Genomic DNA, 22,807 nt, shown 5'->3' with positions numbered 1-22,807 from the left:
AAGGGGGTTAGAGTATTAGCGTAAGGATGTCTTGCTGCAGTTATATAGGGCTCTGGTGAGACTACACCTGGAGTACTGAGTACAGTTTTGGCCCCCTTACCTAAGGAAGGATATACTTGCCTTATAGGGGGTGCAACAAAGGTTCACTAGATTGATTCCTTGGATGAGAGGGTTGTCCTATGAGGAGAGATTGAGTAGAATGGGCCTATATTCTCTGGAGTTTAGAAGAATGAGAGGTGATCTCATTGAAATGTATAATATTCTTAGAGGGCTTGACGAAGTAGATGCTGAGAGGCTGTTTCCCCTGGCTGGAGTGTCTAGAACTAGGGGTCATAGTCTCAAGATAAGGGGTTGGCCATTTAGGACTGAGATGAGGGAGAACTTCTTCACTCAGAGGGTTGTGAATCTTTGGAATTCTTTACCCCAGAGGGCTGTCGATGCTCAGTCATTGAGTTTATTCAAAACTGAGCTTGATAGATTTTTTCCTTCCTCAGCCTCTTCTTTCTGTCTTCCCCCTCAATTTCCCCTTTTCTCCCCTTTTATTCATGCTCCCCTCCCACCTTTCCCTCACCTCCCTCTCTCCCTCCCTTCCTTTCTTCTCTCTCCTTCCCTTCCTTTCTTCTCTCTCCTTCCCTCCTTTTCCTTGGCCAGAATGGATGAAGACGACAAAATACAGGAGTGTGAGTGGGGGAGCATTGGGAACATGGTGAGGGAAAAGCTGTAAGAGGTGAGGGCAGGTGATCTACGGGATGCAGGTGGTACTATGGAGTCACAGTGCCATCTCGCTTTTGGAGGCCGGATGGTATAAATAGAAACCTATTCAAATACAAACCTTTGGGATGATTTTCCTGGGTGGTTACAATGGGTGGTCACAATGGCACAGCCTGGGTGGGCCGGGGAGAAGAATTGGGCTGGGATCCATTCCGCCTGCTGCCTGGTATCACTTCCAGAATTTCTTGTCAAATGTGCCATCAGCCCTATTATACACTTGCTCAAATATAGGCAGACATTTATTATAGGGTGTAGATGATGGGATGAGTCCAGTCCAATTTACTGAGCAGCAGTATTAGCTGCATTGTCAAAACTTCTGGTCCTCCTATAGCATAGTTAGTGGCTCTGTGAACAGTAGTAAAATACTTGTGCCCTCGACCCAATTAGTACATTTTGCTCTGTTGAACATTACTTCTGTATTATAATATTTATGATTGCTACTTTTGTGATTTTTCCTTTCAGTTACTACCGTTTTGTTAAGTATAAAACTGACATGAAACAGGATGGGGCAGGGCAAGAGGTGAGGTTATGGCTAGAGTTCTGATGCTTGCCTTACTGGCGAAATTGATTGAAAACCTTAATGATCTTAATAACTAATGCCTCCACATCATGAAAGAAAGAGGAAAATGAAACGCTTCTTTAAAAATCATATTTTCGTGTCAGGTTTACCTTTTTGAAATTTCCACACGTCCCATTCAATAAACTATCTGGTCCAAAACTGGGTCTGTAGCAGCACGAGATAATGCTGCCAGACATCATTATCTTCATGTGCAGCTGGAAGAGGCACAAGAACCAAATCTCTTGGGGGCATAGATTTAAAGTAATTGTTAGAAGGATTAGAGGGGAGCTGAGGAGAAATCTTTTCACTTAGAAGTTGGTGTGGGTCTGGAACTCACTGCCTGAAAGGGTGGTAGAGGCAGAAACCCTCAACTCATTTAAAAAGTACCTGGATGTGCACCTGAAGTGCCGCAGCCCACAGGGCTACGGACCAAAAGCTGGAAAGTGGGATTAAGTTGGATAGCTCTTTTTCGGCCGGCACGGACGTGATGGGCTGAATGGCCTCCTTCTGTGCAGTAACTTTCTATGATTTGCGAGATTCGCAAAATTTATAGGGTTTGGGTGAAATTGTCAGGGATGTCAATTTTGATCAAAATCAACCAAACTGATTAGGGGTAGTTTTAAAATCTGATAATTTATTCGGAAAAATCAGTGAAACTGAAAGTAAGCATCTTCATGTGCAGCTGGAAGAGGCACAAGAAACAAATACACGCATACACGCACGAGTAGATAAAAATGAGTATACATTTCGAGGGGCCGTATGGCCCTACTCCTGCTCCTATTTCTTATGAAACTGCTGTAGACACAGGAGAAGCCTGCTGCTGAGCCTCTGGGAGCACTGACCAACTTGTCTTACAAGACAGTTTTTCAATTAAAGGCCGATTGTACTTTGCACAGTTGACAAAAGGGGGAGAATTGGAGGGATTTAAAAAGAAATGCAAAGAAACTTGGGACTCCATTTTGCTGGGAGGTGTGGCTCGGTGGAGGGGAAACTGACGGCGTTGCAGACATTGACTACAAGTCCCAGGCATCAGCTCAGCGGACCGGGGCGGATGGAGAGGGCGGGTCTCCCCCTGCCGGAGAGACTGGGCAGCTCAGCTCAGCTCAGCTCACTCAGAGCAGGTGTTCGCCGCTCAGCCTCAGTCACTCTGCCTGCAGCCCCCCTCAGACCCTGCTCTCTGTCTCAGTCCTGCGCTGCACGAATCGAAGCGGCTGCATCTCGGCGGGTGGGGGGGAAAGAGGGTGCGGGCGGACGGACGGACGGACTGTAACCGGCTCCCCATCATCGGTCCCCACGGTGCAGGATGTTCCCTGCATTTTAATCCAGCAATGATCCCCGAGCAGCGCAATCATGTTGCTACCATCGAGAACATCCCAGCCGAAACCATCACCGCGTCGCCTACCCTGCTGCAGAGGATAAGGAAAGTGTTCACAAGGTAAGAGACCAACAACACCCATCCGTCCACTCCATCCACACACACACCCCCACCCCAGAAAGATCTCAGTCCAGCCCGAGCGGACCTCCCACCTCCCCAAAATCTGTCTCAAAGGAACCGCAGTAAACGATGTAGGTGGTCAGACACTCACTCAGCAGCTGCTGTATTGGGTTCCCATCGTCACTATAAGGGGAAAAAGTTGTCTCCTGCTCATATTGTGGAGATCATCTTTTTTAATCCACCCCCCCCCCCAGTTTTATTTTACATTACACGGTATTTAGAGTAACCGTGATGTGGAGAGAGGCGTACTCACATTCCTGGATAATCCTGTTGCATCGGTTTCTATTTAAATTGGACAGTTTAGTTAACAGTGTTTCAGCAGATACATGTCCTCGGTATCTTCAGCCCACTTCATAATGTGCCAGTCATTAGAGAACGTTTGTTGATACTGGCCAGTGCTTCTATTGATCTAAGATTTATTGACACATTTCTGGTTCCATTTAATTAAATTGAGGTGCATTTCAGCCTTTTATGGGTTAAATGAGAGATTAGTTAGGACTTTGTGCAGTGGATTTCTTTGAGGTTAGAAACGCCAGCGTCTTTTTAATGACCCTCCCCCCTTCCCCCTCAAGCCTTACGAGGGAGGGAAGCCCAAAGCCGGGAACGATCACTGATGCTCTTTGTGAGCTGGATTTTTTTTCTTTCATCGCTGAGATCTCTGCCCTGTTAGTTAGGGTGCACCGGCAGACAGCGCTTGTGAAGCGGTAATGAGATAGATGCTCCCTTCCTGAAAGAAAATCTAATCGAACTCAACCTAGAATCCATCAGTTTGTTTCTCGGTATTCCTGTCAATCCAAAGCTCATAAAACAAAATATAAATTATTCAAAAGCTGGTAAAGCAACGATACACTAGATGACAGGGATGTTCCTAATAATACAGCCCCTCACAATACAACAGTATTGCATTTCAACCGCGATGTAGTGCAGTGATGCACCTACTGTCTAATCTAGATTTTCTTTTCACCATACATTAGTACAATCTTTTCAATGCATTTGTCTAAACCACACAAAAAATTAACCATTTTACTCGTGCCAAAAGGAATATGTATGGATCGTGCAGTACATGATAGACCTCCATTGTTCGGTGTAGCTTTTTGATGTGCTGTTTCTTATTACATTTATGGTAACATTCGCAGCACATATTAATGACTGAAAATTACATGAATAATTCCAAAAGCACCATTTTCTGGTTGTATTTTCAACATTATATTCTCAATGGTCATTTTCCACAGTTTTCTTATTTCTATTTTTTCTATTTTTCTATAAACTCTGTGATAACTGTTTGGGGGATTTATTATATTTGATGGACAGTCTCACATTTGACTGTAGATATCATGGCTTGGCACTGAAATTGGAATAAATCAATTCTATCCAAATGTGCACACTAAAGAATTAGTTGACAATGAACTGTGTTCCAAGCTCCCCTGTCAGTAAGCTTCATAAAGATCACTGTACAAGTTCCTTTCCAAATGTCCATTGATAATAAAAACTGGATGTGGACTGGTGTGAGCTGGAGTCGAAACTTCAATGTGTTTTCAAAAGCAGAGTCCAACCTGTAAAAACCTGCAGTCTGCTTGTTCAGAAGATGGCCAGTAAGAGTTCTCATTCTTTAGGAATCACTCCTATGGCTGGAGAAAAATACCCCTCCCCCCCCCCCCCCCTTTAGAAATATTATTTCAGGAATTTGGATGAGATAAAGTGAGCACTGTTGTCTTAGGCATGGATTTTTGCCAGAAGCGATGTTCAAGATTCCCTGAGTCGAGGGCTTCTGATGGCTAATAAATCAAATTTCAAGTGGAACTCAAAGTCATTGACTTTAACCTGTTGGTTAGAGTGAACAGTCAGTATTTTGTATACTGAGGTATAATTGACACTTGTGAGACACTTAACGTTTGCACAGATCTGCTGCAATTGCTGTGATACTGTGATCTTTGAAGTCAGCAGTCAAGAATGAGGTGGAGGTTTTTTTTGTGTGGGAATAAATGGATATTTGTCTTTTTCTTTTTCCTTCCATTAAAAGTACTAACTTGTAATTTATATGCTATGTTCTCTTTTTCCTTGCCTCTAGGTTAGTTCTCAGTTTTCACACCATCTTCTGTGGTTGAAAGGATTCTGCCTGTAAAAATATCTGCACAGATGATGTCATGCTGCTCCATGGTCCAGCCACTAGGAGGCAGACTTGAGCAACTAAGACTGGCAAACTTACCTCCTAGAGGAGCGTTAGATGCAAATGCCTATCATGGCTGGGATTTAAACTTGAGACTTTCAATTGAGTAATACAGCATTGTTACTACTGAGATGCAGTTACTGATAGTATCAGTACTAGTAAATGATTGATTTACCAATCTGTAAAGGGAGCAGTGGCTTTTGCCATGTTTCTCAGTCAAGAATTGTTCTTAATTGAATGAAAGCTCTATAGGCAGTTCAACTGTTATTACTAAGAAGGAATCATTCTTCTTAGTGTTGATGGAACAATAGATTTTTTGGTCTCTTAGCTTATTGTTTTGTAACATATTAAAAACTTGTACATGCTCACCATTCTTTGATGTCACCTCAGCTTCCTCGCAGAGATTCAGTGGCATTCCTTGTGAAGACTGAGGAGCATAATTAGACTTACTTCATTCTTTAGAAAGTGAACGCTATTATAAATCGAGCTTATCTTCTCGTGTACTCTATCAAGAAACTCAATAGTTTGATTGCATTTTTTCATGGGTTTCATAAATAAATCCATAAATATTATGAACAGACAAATAGTATATAATTCTTTAAAATGTTGAGAACAGTCACATTTGTAGAATCACTGACCTATGTGAAAAGGGCAACTACAAAAATATGTTTATTAAGTTACTAAATCAAGTCTAGTTTCTTAGCATTATGTCAGTGAAAACTGAGGTAATTTGATAATGCAAAAGTAAACAGCATGGACATGGATTCACTTTGAATCTGCTAACCTTGTAGTTCTTTAATATGAAGGAGAGCTTTCAAAGTGTTTTTTTAAATTCTTTTTGTCTCAGATACTGTTGGTGTATGTCAGTAAAAATGAAACAGTGCCAACCTGCAGTGGTCAAATAATTGGTTAAGCATTCGTATATTTCAAATTGGAATCCTGTTTTAGGTTGATGTAAATTCAGTGCAAAATATTCTGGCTTGCTATAAATTTGCAAGCAGGATAAGAAGTATAACAAGCATATTGTATCTTAGAAGGGATGGCATTTTTTTTAAGAGTCTTCATAGACTGCATTTCAAATCTCTTGATTGGAAAGGTATACGACATCCCCTGTGACAACGGCTTCTTGGAGCTTCCTGTGCAGTTAATCTGAAACAATTATTTTGTGGTAACGTATTTACAACCATCTCTGAAAATGGTAATGATTAGTAACTGCAAGAGTTTTCAGTGGCACTGAAACGCTTTTGAGAAAAGTAGCATATTACAGGGGTGTCATGACTCCCATTTGTAAAAGTTTGATGAATAGTTGTCACTTTAGATAAAGTATTGGCATCTCACACCACATTCTTAGTATTTGTCTTGTTGAACCACTCTCCATTAGATTACTGTGAAATTAATATAAATGCTGTGACTGGTCATTTTTAAAGCCACTGTAGAATCCCTAGCCTACTCAGAACATTGAGTGTAGAGTGTTAGTTGCATACTTTGTGAAGGTAGTGCATGGAGATTCTGTCACTGTCGGTGTGATTAGCTGTCATTCAAAATTTCAACTCCATTTGAAAACCATTTAGCTTTGAAGTAGAAGGTTGAGGCAATTTCAAACAATAATCTACTTCTACCTACAGTTAGAAGCACAGGGTACAGTGACAGTAATGAACTCAAATACATTGGGGGTTGAAATGCCCTGCAGCACTGGGTTTTACCACAATCTTTGTGTGGTATAAACCCCAATATAAGTGTGACTTTCCATTTATTATTGTCAATTTTAAATGATGCTATAGATATTTGATGATCAAAACTGGTGATGTGCATTTGTAGGGTGTCAGCACCAAATAGGGACTACATGATAGGACTGTGAGACTGTAGGGTGACTAATTCTGCTATGCAAAATGCATGTGAGTGCCTCCAGCAATCTGTGAAAGGTTCAGTTTACTGCAAGTGTACTTCATCATTAACATTTCATAAAGATTTCTCTATTGTTTTATCAGCATTTCTGTTCATTTCACCCTGCCTACTCCCTCACTTGACATTGCCTGCTCCCCTTCCTCAAGTAATATAAAGGTGCTCTACAACAATAGACGTTTGAGAGGTTTGCTTGTGGTAGAGTGTGGGTATACAGATAAGTTGAAAGGCCTGAGTAATTTATAAAGTTGCATATTACTTCCCATCCCAACTAATAGCAGTGTTGGGTTCATTCCACTGGAATCAAAAGCAGAATTATTAAACGATGATGCATCAAATTGAAACTTGTTACATAAGTTAAGTGAAGTTAACAGAGCATGAAATAAGTGTTAGAATGATGCAAGTTGTTACTGTACATAATAAGGCAGATTCTGCAGAATGCTTCTTGCAGCATTTAGGAAAAACTACCTTTCTTTACAGAAACATAAAGCTGCAGAATCCTTAGTTATTTTCTTCCACATGCAGGTAAAGATGAAAAAAGACAGCTGTAAAAAAAAGTTTCCTGCCTTCCTCCCCCGGCGATTCATTTTTATGATACTTAATTGCTTGCATTGGGAATTGGTATTAGTAGTGAGTGGTTTGTCTACTTTTGCTGCTGACTATTGCTCTTTATCCTTAGTTTCTAGGTCTGTGGCAGGCAGGAACCCAGGGGGCGAAGGGCAGAGGTCAGCTCAAAAAAAATATAGGGTTACCAATATCCAACTTCCTGCAAACATAAATATAAAACAGAAGCAGAGAACACTTACTACCAGGTAAACCTGGTTAGTTCATACTTAATGCAATTATGGACCACAGCAGCTTTAAATTCTAGTTCTGATTACAAAGTACTGTGCCTTCAATGTGAAAAAATGTCTCATGCTGTAGACTATTTCTAAATGGATATACTACACAGGATTTACACAGTATAGCAGCTTCAATGGGAGCTTATCATCATTTATTTCTTTATGTGCTGCTGTGAGCTACACTAATGACGTGTAGAATATAAATCCATTGAAAGGCAGGCATTGGCATTTAAACAATAAAGGATGTATGCTTGATGGGGACACCATCAAGCCGCCAAAGATTTACAATTAGAATGCATTTAGTATATAATATAATGTTTTAACGGCTTGATGAGGTGCCATCCAATAGTTCAGTGTCAAAAAAGATTGACCTTGTAATTTACTGAAATGAAATTCTTGCTTTAGTGCCTTGATTTTAGGGAAGTGGTATTTATTTTTTGTTGTTGGTATGAGAGGACGTGACAAAGGCTGGGAGTGGGCCAGTTCCTAGTTAGCAAAGCATGTGATAGAGAGCAGCAGAGTCAACCCCCTCACATATCAATTTATTCGGGGATCCCTGCGATGTGACGGCGAGGAATGCGGGTGAGTGAAAGGAGCAGTGAACGTGCAGCTGCGGTTGAATGTTGCTGGTGCAGCGACTGCCAGCTGGCGGCCCCGTTTCATGCTGCTTTCTGTCCGTTGCAGAGCCATCTGCTGCAGTTTTAATGAATGAACCTTTTTTCCGTGCTGAACAATAGCTCCAAGGATGTGATCTGCATTCTAATACACCACATCTCTCTTCGGGAACAGACCGTTTCACCTTTATTGTGAAAGCTACAAGGGGAGGGAGAGGCGCTTTTCTTTTTGTGAAGTTGTTGCAAGTTCTACTCTTCCTCTTGTTCCAGATTGATGAGGTGTCCTTTCTGGTATTTCAGGGAGAGGCAACCCAGAGCTTAAACTGCAGTAACATTTTAAGATTTTTTTTAACAAAAAGATGAGAATGAAGAAATTTTAATTGCAATGCAATGAGTATTCTATTTGATGCGCAGTTCCCTTGTGAGCCACACATTCTCAGTCCCTTTTAGTTGTTTGTAAACTGATTTAATTCTTAATGAGCACAGCTTTGCTAAGCAACGGTGAAACAATGCTCGGGATTTTCTCAATTCATTGACAAAAAAAAGCAAGCCCTGAAGTGGTACTGCCCCTTCATACTGGTCTATCCAAGGACATTTAGAAAGACAGCGTGGACTTTACAAGATATTTTAACCTCATTTTAACTTTCTTATCGTAACTCTGCAGTAATGTGTGCTGTTCATAAAACCACCGCCTTAATTGCTTTCCACTTCAGATGAAAAACAGGTCTATTCATTTCTGGTTTAATGTCAGTTCTGGCTTTCGTTGTGTTTCCCACGGTTACAAATGAACAAAACGTTTGGATCTGATGAGATTTTGTAATGCTTTGAGTACTAGGCGATGTCACAATATGATGAATGATTATTAAATATTTTTTAATTGTATGATCATTTAAAAGAGTGTCATGATATCTCAATGAACAGTGTCACAGTATTGTGTAATTCCATTAATTCTGTTACTTTTGAGGAGGGTTCATCTTTTCTGTCCAGATGAAGTCGTTGTCACAGTTATCACAACCTCTTTTATGTTGCCATGATTATTATGGTTTAAAAATGTAAAGATAGAGAGGGGTCAGATTCAGATAATTATCACCAATTTTGCATGCCACAATATAAAGGGAAAGCATAATACAGTAGCATCCCTAATGTGAAATGTGTTTCCAGTTTTTAGAACATGGTTGCATCTCCTTAACAACAAATTGGCAACAGGTTTGCCCAGCAGGTGACCATGACAACCACAACAACAACAACTTGCATTTATATAGCGCCTTTAACAAAGAAAAATGTCGCAAGGTATTTCAAAGAGGCGTAGACAGACAAAAGTAGAAACCAAGCGATATTATGAGGGGTGATCAAAAGCTTGGTCAAAGAGGTGAGTTTTAAGCATGGTCTTAAAGGTGGAGGGGCTTATGGAGGTAATTCTAGTGCATGGGGCCTAGATGGCTGAAGGTACAACCACAAATGGTGGAGTGGAAAGAGGGTGGATGCACAAAAGGCCAGAGTCAGAATAATAAAGAGTTCTGGTGAGGGAGAGCATTGGAATAGTTGAGTCTGGGTGTGACAAAGGCTTCAATGAGAGCTTCAGCAGCAGCTGAGCTGAGGCTGGGGCGGAGGCAGGCGATGTAAGGGAGGTGGAAGTAGGAGGTCTTCGTGATTGAGAGGATATGGTATAGGTTATTCTGTATTGTACTGTATTAGTTTGAAATAATAGTGACCTAATTTATTCAGTGAATAGCTGAGCTGTACAGACCAGGAATAACAATATATGAATTATAATAATAGTTGCATTTTAATATTGTCTTATTATATTGAAACCACAACAGCAACAACTTGCATTTATATAGAACCTTTACCATAAAACAATGCCTCAAGGTAGTTTACATCCTCTGAAAGCACTTCAGATGATGAATTACCTTTTAAAGTGCAGTGACTGTTATTATGTGGTGAAATGCCGCAGTCATTCTGTGCCAGCAATGTTCTACACCCAGCACTTGAGCAAATAGCCAGGCAACCTGTTTTTAAATTATTGGTTGAGAGCTAAATGTTGGCAGGACATTGGGAAGGCTCTGTGCAGACCTCCCTGCATTCTCTGACTGATACACTGAGATCTTTAAATTCCATCTGAACCACTGGAACAGGCAAACAGGACATTGGTTTATTGTCTCACCTGAAGAATGACCTCTTCAGACAATGGAGCATTCCCTCAGTACTGCATTGGACTGTCAACTTAATTTATGAGCTCAAACGTTGTGAGGGGCTCAAACCTATAACCACCTAACCCATAGGTCATACAAACTGAGTCAAGCCAAAATAGGAAGATCCCAGATTCAATCTCCAGTCTGAGGTGAAATTTCTTGACCTCAGGTGGAGCATCAGTCGTGCCGTTAAAATTGATCTTAGTGCCACTGGGTTAGGGAAGGAAAAATCGGCAAACATTCCTGGAAGTGTGCATGTGTCGACATTGAGTAATTACAAGATCGGGATCTATTGTCATCCTCCACCTCCTTGGTTGAATAACCTACTGACACTCATTGTCAAAAATCACACATGAATGATGTCCACTGGGGCAAAGTATGACAGGGCAACCAGTGCCCAAGTAACTGTACTCCAGCAAAGAGTTAAAAGCTTTAGGACAGGAAGTTGAAACAAGAATACAAATGTACACAGGTTATGTTAAGGCTTTACAAAGTACAGGTCAGACCACATTTGGAATATTTTGTTCAATTGTGGTCACTGTGCTACAAAAAGACCCACCAGCATTGGAAAGGGTACCTAGAAGAGCAACAAGACTGATCCCAAATATAAAGGGAATGAACTATGAGTAAAGATTAGAGAAACTCAACTAGTACAGTTTAGAAAAAGATAGTGAAATGGTACAGATAAGTTTAGTCCATAATGCTTCAAAGTGAGCTAAGAAATTATGACCAGAGGACATAATTTAGGTTAATGAAAAGGACATTTAGAATAGATCTTATGATGAACACATAGGACGTACAGTTGCACCGTGCAGTTGCACCGTGCAGTATCAGGAACAAATACATTAATGTGTTTATATGAAATTCCTTTGTCCGTGGTTGTAACAAAAGGATAAACCCATTTATTTTAAATGGATTAAAGTCTTTGTTGAAATAGTGAACAGAGGGATTTTATACAACTTTGTTAATGCATTTGTTAGATATTGCACAGTGTGGTTTCAACCCAAAAAGAGATATAAATGTTTGGAATAATCTGCTAGAGAGAAAAAAACATTAGGCTCATTCAAAATACAGTTGAATATTGAGATGGGATGCTTCGGATGCTGGAGGGATGAGCTTCAATCGACTAAATAACCTTTTCTTTTCGTTGACTTTTCTTATGTAGGAAATTACACACGGACTGAGTGGTGTGGTGGGTTTCTTGATATTTCAACTTTTGAATACAAGTTTAAATCCAGCCTGCAACAATGGAGTTAACATTTTTTCTCTCTGCTGGTAGTAATGTTCTGGACTGAAATGAATTTGGGCAGTTTGACCTTAGTCTCACTGATTGTTATGAATTGTTTTCTCAAAACTACATGGGGCAGATTCTCCTGTTCCTTTGCCTGGATGTATTGGATTGCCTGTGCACAGTGCGTAGATGAAACTTGGATGGGGAGATTCATATGCCCATAAGGGAGCCCGCCCGATTTTCCATCCAATATGCCCAGGCACAGGAACACGGCCCACGCAACTTGGCAGAGATTGGCACTAAATTGTAATCTCATTTATAGAGGGCCAAATGCATAAGTATAGAGAGAGATTAAACCTGTGTCCAATCCATACTATTCCTGATCTAGGCGTGCTTGTAGTGATATTGGGTAGAAAAGTGTTCCATTCTCCACTACTGACGATCTTCACTGTGATTACCACAAAATTCCCTTCCCCCGCAATTAATGATGTCTTGTAGCAAGGAAAAACTTCAGACAAACAACCCTAAAAAGTAGATTATTAAATTTAACCTTTAGTCCTCTGCTATCTTGAATGTAAAATAATAAATCAATCAATCATTTTACTCTGACAGTAATTTCCCACTCCACACTGGAAGTGGCTATTTTGAAGGTAATTGACCTGCAAAATGATTGATGTAATTGATTACATTACCAAACCTGGTCAAACTACTGTCCAACACAACATAATAAAAATAGCAGGATAGCTCATGCAGGCCATTAATCTGTTAAATATGTTGTCAAAAAAATGTAAAACTGTCCATTCTCATTGTTTTACTATTTTTAATTGGGGGTCCATTTTGTCCTGCATGAAACAATGTAAAATTTTGTTTTGTAAAAGGCAAAAGGTTTGTTTTGATAAAATTACTGAAGTGGATCTTTCATTAGGCATTCTGATTCATATATTTACAATGTTATACAGGATATCACAGAAGCTAACAAAATAAATACTTGTTTGAACTGAATCTGATACTTAAATTAGTTGTAAATGGATGATTTTTTTTCCCCCAAGATTAACTTAGCAACATTTTCCCATTTATTTTCCCTATTTTCTCCCATCCACTATTAAACTAATTTTTCTGTACTATTCCTTTTGGCCAAGTATGAATCACGTCCCTACAGGATCACTGGTAGCCACCAGCACCTGAATGTTTTGTTATTTGAACAATGTGGTGACCAGCGGCAGGGGATGAGGATTGCCTTCCGACAACGTGCATGCACGGAACGACCATCTAGCCGAGCATGTGCATTATAGGTCACCAACTGTCCTCGTTGCCATTCACTAAAAGCGCGGATCGGAGGCTGAGCACCAAAAATATAGCCGATGTTGTTAGTCATGAGTGGGGAGGAGCAGTGGGGGGGGGGGGGGGGTGGGAGAATGTGAGCCAGGTCTGAAGGTGACGGTGGGGGGGTGGGGGGGGGGAGAGAGGGAGAACGTGGTACAGATGGGAAGATGGATCACGTTCATCTCCCGCCCCCCCTTCCCCCGCGTAGCAAATGAGATCATGGATGCAGTGTCACTATTGCATTGTAAAATGTGACCCCCCCCCCCACCCCCCCCCCCATCTTCTACCCAATAAACCTGAAAAGAATCCATCACCCACACACAATGCCCCATCAGTCACTGCAGCGCTCTCCCAGTGTTCAGTTTGACGGAGTGATTGGTGATAGTGTGGATACTTCCGGTTTTCAATGGAGGCGTGACATCCTCCTACGTACGGGTCAGGCCACCCGATGACATCACTAGCGGAGCCGTAGCTTTTTAGCATGAGCTGAGAGTGACGTCACCCTCACCCGTTGTCGTCGAATGAAATGCGCTTCACAAAACCAACCTTGCAGTTCAAATTATGTAAAATAATTGATGCTGTCGATTTATCAAATTCAGCCTTCGAGAAACGGCTGCAGCCCCCCGCATGATCTTGCAGTGCCCGTTCATGGAGCCACAATATTTGAAGGGGCCCATAAGTCAGTTGCTGGGTTGGCCCGGCGTGGAGTGTTTTCAGAGTCAAAGCGAGGCGGGAGGCTGCTCAGTGTGGAGGCCTCACTCCTCCAGCAGACAGGGGAGTTTGGTGGGAGTTTTTACAGATCATGCTGATAGTGGGCCATGCATGATGCCAGGTTCACAATGACTGGCACAAATTGGTTTCATCCAGCCCTCCATAGAGTGGGGCCTGGCTTACCAGTGGAAATAATCTTTCATTATTTACCCACAGTAAGGTCCCCAGGTTTCACTTACCCCTTTACTAGCTGCTCCTCTCTCGGCATCGCTTCCACTCACCGTGTTCTCGTAGCTGCTCCTGACTGCCCGCTTTATCCCACCCCAATCTTCTCTCCCCACCCCCATTCCCCAACCTTCCTCTTATCAGGGTGCATGTAAGTCTACGCTGCTCTAAAATAAATATAAGGACTTGCACAACACCAGGTTATAGTCCAACAGTTTTATTTTAAATCACAAGCTTTCGGAGCTTTCCTCCTTTGTCACCTGATGTTGTGCAAGTCCTTACATTTGTCCACCCCAGTCCATCACCGGCATCTCCACATCATGGCTAAAATAAATAGACCCAGCTCTATATGCCTACCTCAGTAACTAAGGCTGGGAATTTTTCTCGTAGCTCTCCTTTGAACCTTTTCTAAGGCCACTATATCACCCACTGTATGAGGGGACCAAAACTAGGTGCAGATGTGGTCCAACCAGTGACCTGTATAATAACAGAAGGGGGTCCTTTGATTTGTATTGAATAGTTCTATTAATACAAACCCAATACTGTTAACTTTAGCTGCAGCTTCTCTACATTGGTCATGAACCTTCAGTGATCTGTGCACAATGACACCAAGATCTTTCTCTCAAACTTTCAGTAATATTCCCTGTAAATAATGGCATATTCTGTGTTGGTCCTACCAACATGCATGGCACTACATTTATGTGTTATTGCCATTTTGGTGTTTAGTGGCAGGCAGGCCTTCCTGGGAGCTTCACTGGGTTCGTAGGCCATTCAAAGGTCCACCTGCTGCTGCTCCCGAGATGCCCTTCCACACGACACATTGCAGCAGGCTGAGTCCCCAGGCATGATGGTGATCGATGACTGTGGGCCATGAGATTGAGGACAAGGGGGGATAGTGCACCATGCCGACAGTGAAGGTTATCACTGCTCTCCAGGATGACCCTGGAGTAGTAGGCGGTCTTGGCAGAGGAAGGTGAGGTCTGAAAGTGCCTGATATTGTCCATCCTGAATATGGTGATAAGAACATAAGAGCATAAGAAATAGGAGCATGAATAGGCTATACGGCTCCTTGAGCCTGCTCCGACATTCAGTAAGGTCATGGCTGATCTTCTATGTCAATTCTACTTTCCTGCCTGATCTCCATATCCCTTGATTCCCTTAAAGTCCAAAAATCTATCGATCTCAATCTTGAATATACTCAATGACTGAGCATCCACAGCCCTCTGGGGTAGAGAATTCCAAATATTCACGACCCTCTGAGTGAAGAAATTCCTCCTCATCTCAGTCCTAAATGTCCATCGCCTTATCCTGAGACAATGACCCCTAGTTCTAGACTCTCCAGCCAGGGAAAAACAGCCTCTCAGCATCTACCCTGTCAAACCCTCTTAGAATCTTATATTCTGATGGATGCTTAAGCGTGTTGTGCACCGGATACACCCAAGCCTGTGCCCCTTGGGCTTGCAGGAGTGAAGATGGGAGCCGTACCAGAGGAAGGAAGGAAGGAAAGAAATAAAGGAACCAAAACATGGCAGCCAATTTGCACACAGCAAAGTCCCACAAACCGCAATGAGATGGTGTTGAAGTGGCTGGGTGGGACTTATTATGCCTGTCCACGCAATACCGCCAGTAGTTACTCGCAATGTGGAGGTGTAAGTAAAAATATATGTTCCAATATGCCTTTTAATTATACTGTTCTTGTCCTTGAATAAAGGCCATGAGGCTGTTGGTGCCAAAGTATAATGGGGGAAAAATTCGATAAGGGACATTTTCGGGCGCGGGTAGTGTGATGTGCTATTACCCCACGCCCGATGGCCCCTACGCAGGCAGCACATGAATTTCATGCAGCCAGCACTGCTGAGAGACTGCACGGAGAATGAGGAAGTCAGAAACGGGGCGTGCCCAGCGCACATCATCAGCAACCTGCATCTCTTAAAGGTGCCGGTGCGCATTATAAATTGGACATGCACAGTTCACTAGGAGGAGGGAAAGATGGCCGTGAGGATGGCAGGACCGGCACGAGAGAGGGCTCCACGCTTCTCTGATGATGCACTGGAGGCCTTGGTGGAAGGGGTGGACGAAAGGAGGACCAACATGTATTTGCAGGGTGGCAGGAGACCCTTCAGACTCCAGCTCCGCAGGCATCGGCAGGCTGTGGCGCAGGAAGTGAACGCCAGGAGCATTGCACCACGTACGTGGGTGCAGTGCCGAAAGAGGTTCAATGATTTGACACGAGTAGTCAAGGCGAGTGAATGCAAGTGTCAAGTGGTACATCCTACCAACTGCACCACTGCTCCACGCATCACACCCCCCTTCACCCACCCACCAACAAACACTGCCCATCCATACGCAATGCTGCACTCGGCATGCTGCATCTCACCCACACATAGAACCACACTTGCAGGCCACACAACCACCACTCACAGGTCATACACGCTGGCAGCTATTCGACCATGACAGGCACATCACCCATACATCTTGCAGGACACTCACTGACACACTGTCCTCTGTCTTGCAGGAGAAGGTGGCGTTTAACAGCCGGCAGCAGGAGAGACCTGAGGGTGGATGGGGACACCTACACATCCTCCCCCACAGAGGAGACAGTGCCTCGGGTCATTGGATGGGTCGTCGCTGCAGCTGTCACAACGTGTCGCGCTGGAGGTCCCGGTGAAGGGGGGTCTCTGCATATCTAATGCTCCTTCTCCTTTTCCACATCTCCCTCCTCCCATAATCTTTCCTGACTCACGTGCTGCAGATGCTGTCGGCATGCATGTCTTACTTGCTCCTCTCCCCACTCCACAACTCAACCTGTTTCCCCTTGTCATTGCAGATACCCAAGAACACATGGTGGCACTGTTCGAGAAGGAGGAGGGGGACACTGAAGCCACACCATCACTCGATCTGACACTTGCTTCCACTAGCTCAGAGACTGACACTGCGCGTCATTGAGAGGTTAGGTTAGAGGAGGGATCTGCACGCGGTGAGACACCGAGCACAAGTGCGCAGGTGCCTGGGCGGGGGGAACGGATACTACAGGTGCCAGCTTGCCGGAGGGTGAGGTCGTACACTAGTTCTGCCTAAGAGCAGTCAAATGAGGACTTCGATGGGCCAGGCTACAGAAGACAGCTGATGGGCGTACACCACCAAATGCTTGGGGCACTAGAAAGCTTACCAGAGAGCCTGCGCACAATGAGAAGGGGCATGGAGGAGTCCAGCAGAGCTTGCAGCTCATCCTTTCCAACATGGAACGGGTGGTCATCTCCATTAGCACACCTGTGGAACCCACCATGCGCAGCGTCTGATGGCCGATGTCGTGGCTTCCATTGCAGCACAGCCAATGTCATCAAAGGTCTGCAAGCTACGGTTGCTGCTCAGACTGCTGCTATGGAAGCTCATACTGCTGCTATCGTGGCTCTGGGGACCACTGTGGAACGGGGCTTCCAGGACATCACAGCGGTCCAGCAATCTGTTCTCCAGCTGATCAACAGGATTACTGAAGTGCCACCCCGGGAGAGTGGCAGTGGCGCCATGGCAGTCGGACCTGCTGTCCTCTCTCAGGATCCCCCCCGCCACTCTGCCAGTGGCCCTGTTGTTGCCTATCGGCCAGCCAGGCCAGACTGCTGCAGCCCATGCTGCAGTGGTGCAGTCTGAAGCCGGGCCCTCCCGGCCCAGAGCTGCTCGAGGTCATCCTCCAAGGCCATCTGCACGCTCCTCCATTGAAAGCCAGCAGCCTCCCACCATCCATGCGCCAGCCACTGGAGAAGCACCTCGTAGGAGCACTAGGATAGGTAAAGGCACACGAACAAAAGGCAGTAAGGGAATGCATCAGGGTGAATAGTTCTGTTATGTTTCCATAATTTCTTTTATTCATTGATAAATGTGACTTTGAATTTGCATTTGGTGGTGATTTTTATTTATGCAATGAGCTGAGAGAGAAACCAATGTGCAATCAGATGGAGGGTGATTTGATTGTCATGCAGGAGTGGAAAGGTGGGGAGTGTAGGACTGTTTGTGAGTTGGGGATGTAGTTCACATTATTGATAGTGGGCACGGATCAGGCAAGCACACAGAGCCCTTGCAGACAAGGTGTGTGGTCCCTGTTGCACCCTTGCGTCTTCCTCCACTTCCTCTTCCGGCTCCTTCCTCTCAGCCTCTTCCTCCTCAGCCTCCTCCTCCTCCACCCTTGGCTCAGGGCCTTCTCCAATCATTGGTGACAAATGCTGGTCCCTCATGATGGCGAGGTTGTGCAGGATGCAGCACCCCACGACTAATCTGCCCACCCACTCAGGGGAGTACTGCAGGGCTCCTCCAGACTGGTCCACGCAGTGGAAGCATTGTTTGAGGAGGCCTTTGTTGTGCTCTACCATGTTGCATGTGGCAGCATGGCTCTTATTATAGACCTGCTGTGCACGTGTGCGTGGGTTCCTGACCGGAGTCATGAGCCATGGCCTGAGGGGAAAGCACTTGTCGCCCAGTAGCCAGCCTTTGACTTGTTGAGGCAGGTGAAAGATAGCTGGCACGTTGGACTGCTGCATGATGAATATATCATGACTGCTCCCAGGGTAGCGGGCATCAACCTACATGATTTGATGCGTGTGGTCACACACCAGCTGCACGTTGAGGAAGCGGAAACCCTTTCGGGTAATGAAGACGGCAGAGTTGATATGCGGGGCTTGGAGGGCAATGTGCATGCAGCCAATGGCACACCCTGCACCATGGGGAAGCCAGCAGTGCGAGCGAACCCCCGTTCTGCTTGTCTCTGTCAAGAGGGAAGGTGATTTTTTAAAAATTCATTCATGGGATGTGGGCGTCGCTGGCAAGACCAGCATTTATTGCCCATCCCTAATTGACCTTGAGAAGGTGGTGGTGAGCTGCCTTCTTGAACTGCTGCAGTCTGTGTGGTGAAGGTTCTCCCACAGTGCTGTTGGGAAGGGAGTGCCAGGATTTTGAACCAGCGACGATGAAGGAAAGCCGATATATTTCCAAGTCGGGATGGTGTGTGACTTAGAGGGGAACGTGCAGGTGGTGTTGTTCCTATGTGCCTGCTGCCCTTGTCCTTCTAGGTGGTAGAGGTCGTGGGTTTGGGAGGTGCTTTCGAAGAAGCCTTGGCGAGTTGCTGCAGTGCATCCTGTGGATGGTACACACTGCAGCCACGCTGCGCGGTGGTGAAGGGAGTAAACCTGTTCCTCATCTGGTACAGTGCGTCTGTGACCTCCCTTATGCAGCAGTGCACTGCATACTGTGAGATGTAGCACAAGTCGCCAGCAGAGGCCTGAAATGATCCTGAGCTGTAGAAATTCAGTGCCACGGTGACCTTCACAGCCACAGGCAATGCCGTCCTCGCCCTGCTCTGAGGCTGCAGTTGTGGCCGCACCAGTTGACAGATCTCGGTGAATGCTTCTTTGGTGAACCTCAGATGTCGGATGCAATCCTCTTCGGTCATCTTGAAGTAAGAGAATCGGTCCCGGAAGGCCCTCATTGGGTAGGGCCTCCTGCTCAGTGCCCTGCCCCTCCTCGTCCTCCGTCTCCTCCCACAGCTTGACCTGCTGTGCATGGCCTCTCCGGATGCTCCCAGTTGTGCTCAATGCTCAGCGGGAGCCCTAGTCAGGTCCACCCATGGTTGCCAGGAATGTTGTTCAACTACGGTTGTAACTTTCCGAACCGTGAGGCAGTACCTGCCAAACCACTCTCATATGTACTGTAGGAACTCTCAGTAAGTATAGGGAGCTTCAAAAAACACTTCGTATTTCACCAGCAGCCATAAGCAATAATTCAGCAACTCACCTGCAACACCTGCTTGGTCCCTTTAAATAGAGCTGGTGGGGGGGGGGGGGGAGGTCCTCCAGGCTCTCTAAGACATGTTCAGGTGGTCGGGGTTAAGACTGTGCATTGAGTTGAGCATTATGTGCCAAAATGGTGTCTATCACTTTAAATCAGCGTTGCACATTGATTGCACGCATTTTCTCCCTACTTTACATGCTTCTGGCATTCGGCATTTGCGCATGCGCTAACTCCTATACCAAGATGGCGTCACACTGGAAACGTGCGTGCGCAGCCAAGATGCCATCTTGGATTTTGGAGAGACCATGTAGTGCCGAAACAATGGGTCTACACAGATCAATTTAGCGCCCAATAGCAGAGATGTTTAAAATACAATAGTACAATTAAGTATGCTGGTTAGATTGATCCAACCTGGCTAATTGTTCACAAAACAGCAGACCCCAAAACATGTCTATAGGCAGCCTAGCGTGCTCTGAGAACGTTCTGGCTAGCTATTGAAAAACATCTCACTTATATCTGTTTTAAAGACAAACATCTCTATGTCTGAGCTTCCCTTCAATCATCTCCTCTGTCTCAAAAGGGAGGCTATCAGTCCCACTCCCATGCTCCTAACATTACTGCTCACAGTCCTATCCTAACTCCCTTTTGCATTCCTTCAATGATACCACCATTAAGATGGTCCAAGTGCTAGTTAACCAAAGGGATTTTCTCTCTCAAGGTTGTGAGAAACTTGTTTTGACACAAAACAGCAAGCCCCTTTGTTCACTGCTGACTTAACATGTATTTTACTTTAACATAAAATTTATAATAATGTAGCTTAGGTTTATAATAATATGGAAAGCTTGTTTAGTGCTTTTCTTACAGGAGGCCTCACTCCCCCAGCAGAAATGGGAGTTACGTTGGGGTTTTTACAGATCATGCTAATAACGTTCGATAAGGTTCCACATAAGAGACTGTTAACAAAAATGAGAGCACAAGGATTGGAGGCAGCCTATTGGCTTGGATAGGGAATTGGTTAGTAGGTAGGAGATAGAGAGTAGGGATAATGGGTATGTACTCAAATTGGCGGGATGTAACTAGCGGTGCCCCCCAGTGATCTGAACTGGGGCCATAGTGTTTCACTATATTTTTAAATGACTTGGATGCAGGAATAGAGAGCTATATACCTAAGTTTGCTGACGTCACTAAGTTAGGTGGCACAGTAATTAGTGTACATGGGAGCAGAAAGTTGCAAAGGGACATTGATAGTTTAGGGAGTGGGCAAAACTGTGGCAGATGGAGTTTAATGTGGGTAAGTGTGAGGTCATCCACTTTGGACCTAAGAAAGATAGATTTTTTCAAAGTATATCTAGTATTTTCCAGTTTTCTAGTATTTTCTAAATGGCGAGAAGCTAGGAATTGTGGATGAGCAGAGAGATTTAGGTGTCCAAGAACAGAAATCACTAAAAGCTAGCAGACAGGTACAAAAAATAATTTAAAAAGCTAATGGAATATTGGCTTTTATCTCAAGAGGGCTGGAATGCAAAGGGGTGGAAGTTATGTTACAGCTGTACAGAGCTCTGGTTAGACCCCATCTGGAGTACTGCATTCAGTTCTGGACATCGCCTCTCAGGAAGGATATATTGGCCTTGGAGGGGGTGTAGTGCAGGTTCACCAGAATGATACTGGGGCTGAAAGGGTTAAATTAGAAGGACAGGTTGCATAGACTAAGCTTGTATTCCCTTGAGTATAGAAGATTAAGGGGTGATCTAATTGAGGTGTTTTAAGATGGTTAAAGGATTGGATAGGGTAGATAGAGAGAAACTAATTCCTCTGGGAGAGTCCAAAACAAAGAGGCATAATCTTAAAATTAGAACTAGGCCGTTCAGGGGTGATGTCAGACAGCGTATTGAACGAGGGCAGTAGATAGGGCGTTAAACTAATAAGGGGGAGGGAAGGTTCAGGTAAAGGTAAACTTCTAAATCTAAAGGGAAAAGTCAAGGCTGTAGAGCAGAGTAGTGATTTGGGTAAAAACAAGCAGAGTGTGTCAGGAAGGGACAGAGAGTTTAACAAAGGTAATAGGGCATTTGTGACCTTGGTCACATCAGGGAAAATTAGTAAAAAGTTAAAAGTAAAAGTGCTATATCCGAATGCATGAAGCATTCGTAGCAAGATAGAGGAATTAACGGCACAAATAGAGAGAAATGGGTTTGATCTAGTAACCATTACTGAGATGGGGTTGCAGAGTGACCAAGGCTGGGAACTAAATATTCCAGGGTACTTGAATTTTAGAAAAGACAGCCAAAATGGAAAAGGTGTGGGCGGGATGGGGGGTGGGGAGTGGTAGCCCTGATAATATAGGATGATATAAAGGCAGTAATGAGAAAGGATCTTAGCTCAGAAAAGCAGATGTAGAATCAGCATGGGTGGAGCTAAGAAATAACAAGGGGCAGAAAACATTGGTGGGAGTAGTTTATAGGCCCCAAGCAATAATTATAGTGTTGGATAGAGTATGAATCAGGAAATTAGAGGAGCATGTAACAAAGGGTAATGCAATAATCGTGGGAGACTTTAATCTTCACATAGACTAGGTAAACCAAATTGGCAAAAGTAGTTTGGAGGACAAGTTCATGGAATGCATTCGAGACAGTTTTCTAGAATAATATGTTGAGGAACCAACTAGGGAACAGACTATTTTAGATCTAGTATTGTGTAATGAGATAGGGTTAATTAGTAATCTCATATTAAGTGATCCTCTGGGGTAGAGTGATCATAATATGATAGAATTTCATATTGACTTTGAGAGTGATGTCCGAAATTAGGGTCTTAAATTTAAATAAAGCCAATTACGTGGGTATGAGGGGGGCGAGTTGGCGAAGGTAGATTGGGAAATTAATTAAAAGATTTGATGGTAGATAGGAAATGGCAAACATTTAAAGAAATAATTCATAATTCTCAACAGATATACATTCTCTTGAGGAATAAAAACTCCACGGGAAACGTGATCCAACTGTGGCT

At 44.0% G+C, this 22,807-nt stretch overlaps 1 protein-coding gene across 1 annotated transcript in view; it reads left to right on the top strand.

The window, feature by feature from the left end:
- Positions 1-2,464: 2,464 nt before the first annotated feature.
- The window catches only part of slc35f1 (solute carrier family 35 member F1), a 358,491-nt gene continuing 338,148 nt past the window's right edge, over positions 2,465-22,807 (top strand). The window contains exon 1 of the mRNA XM_067983814.1: positions 2,465-2,765. Within this exon, the coding sequence (XP_067839915.1) occupies positions 2,659-2,765 (107 nt within the window). The 5' untranslated portion in view covers positions 2,465-2,658. The remainder of the gene's footprint in view (positions 2,766-22,807) is intronic.

This window comes from Heptranchias perlo, chromosome 5 (assembly GCF_035084215.1).
Source record: "Heptranchias perlo isolate sHepPer1 chromosome 5, sHepPer1.hap1, whole genome shotgun sequence".
Taxonomy (NCBI): Eukaryota; Metazoa; Chordata; class Chondrichthyes; order Hexanchiformes; family Hexanchidae; genus Heptranchias; species Heptranchias perlo.
This window is presented reverse-complemented; position numbering and strand designations above follow the sequence as displayed.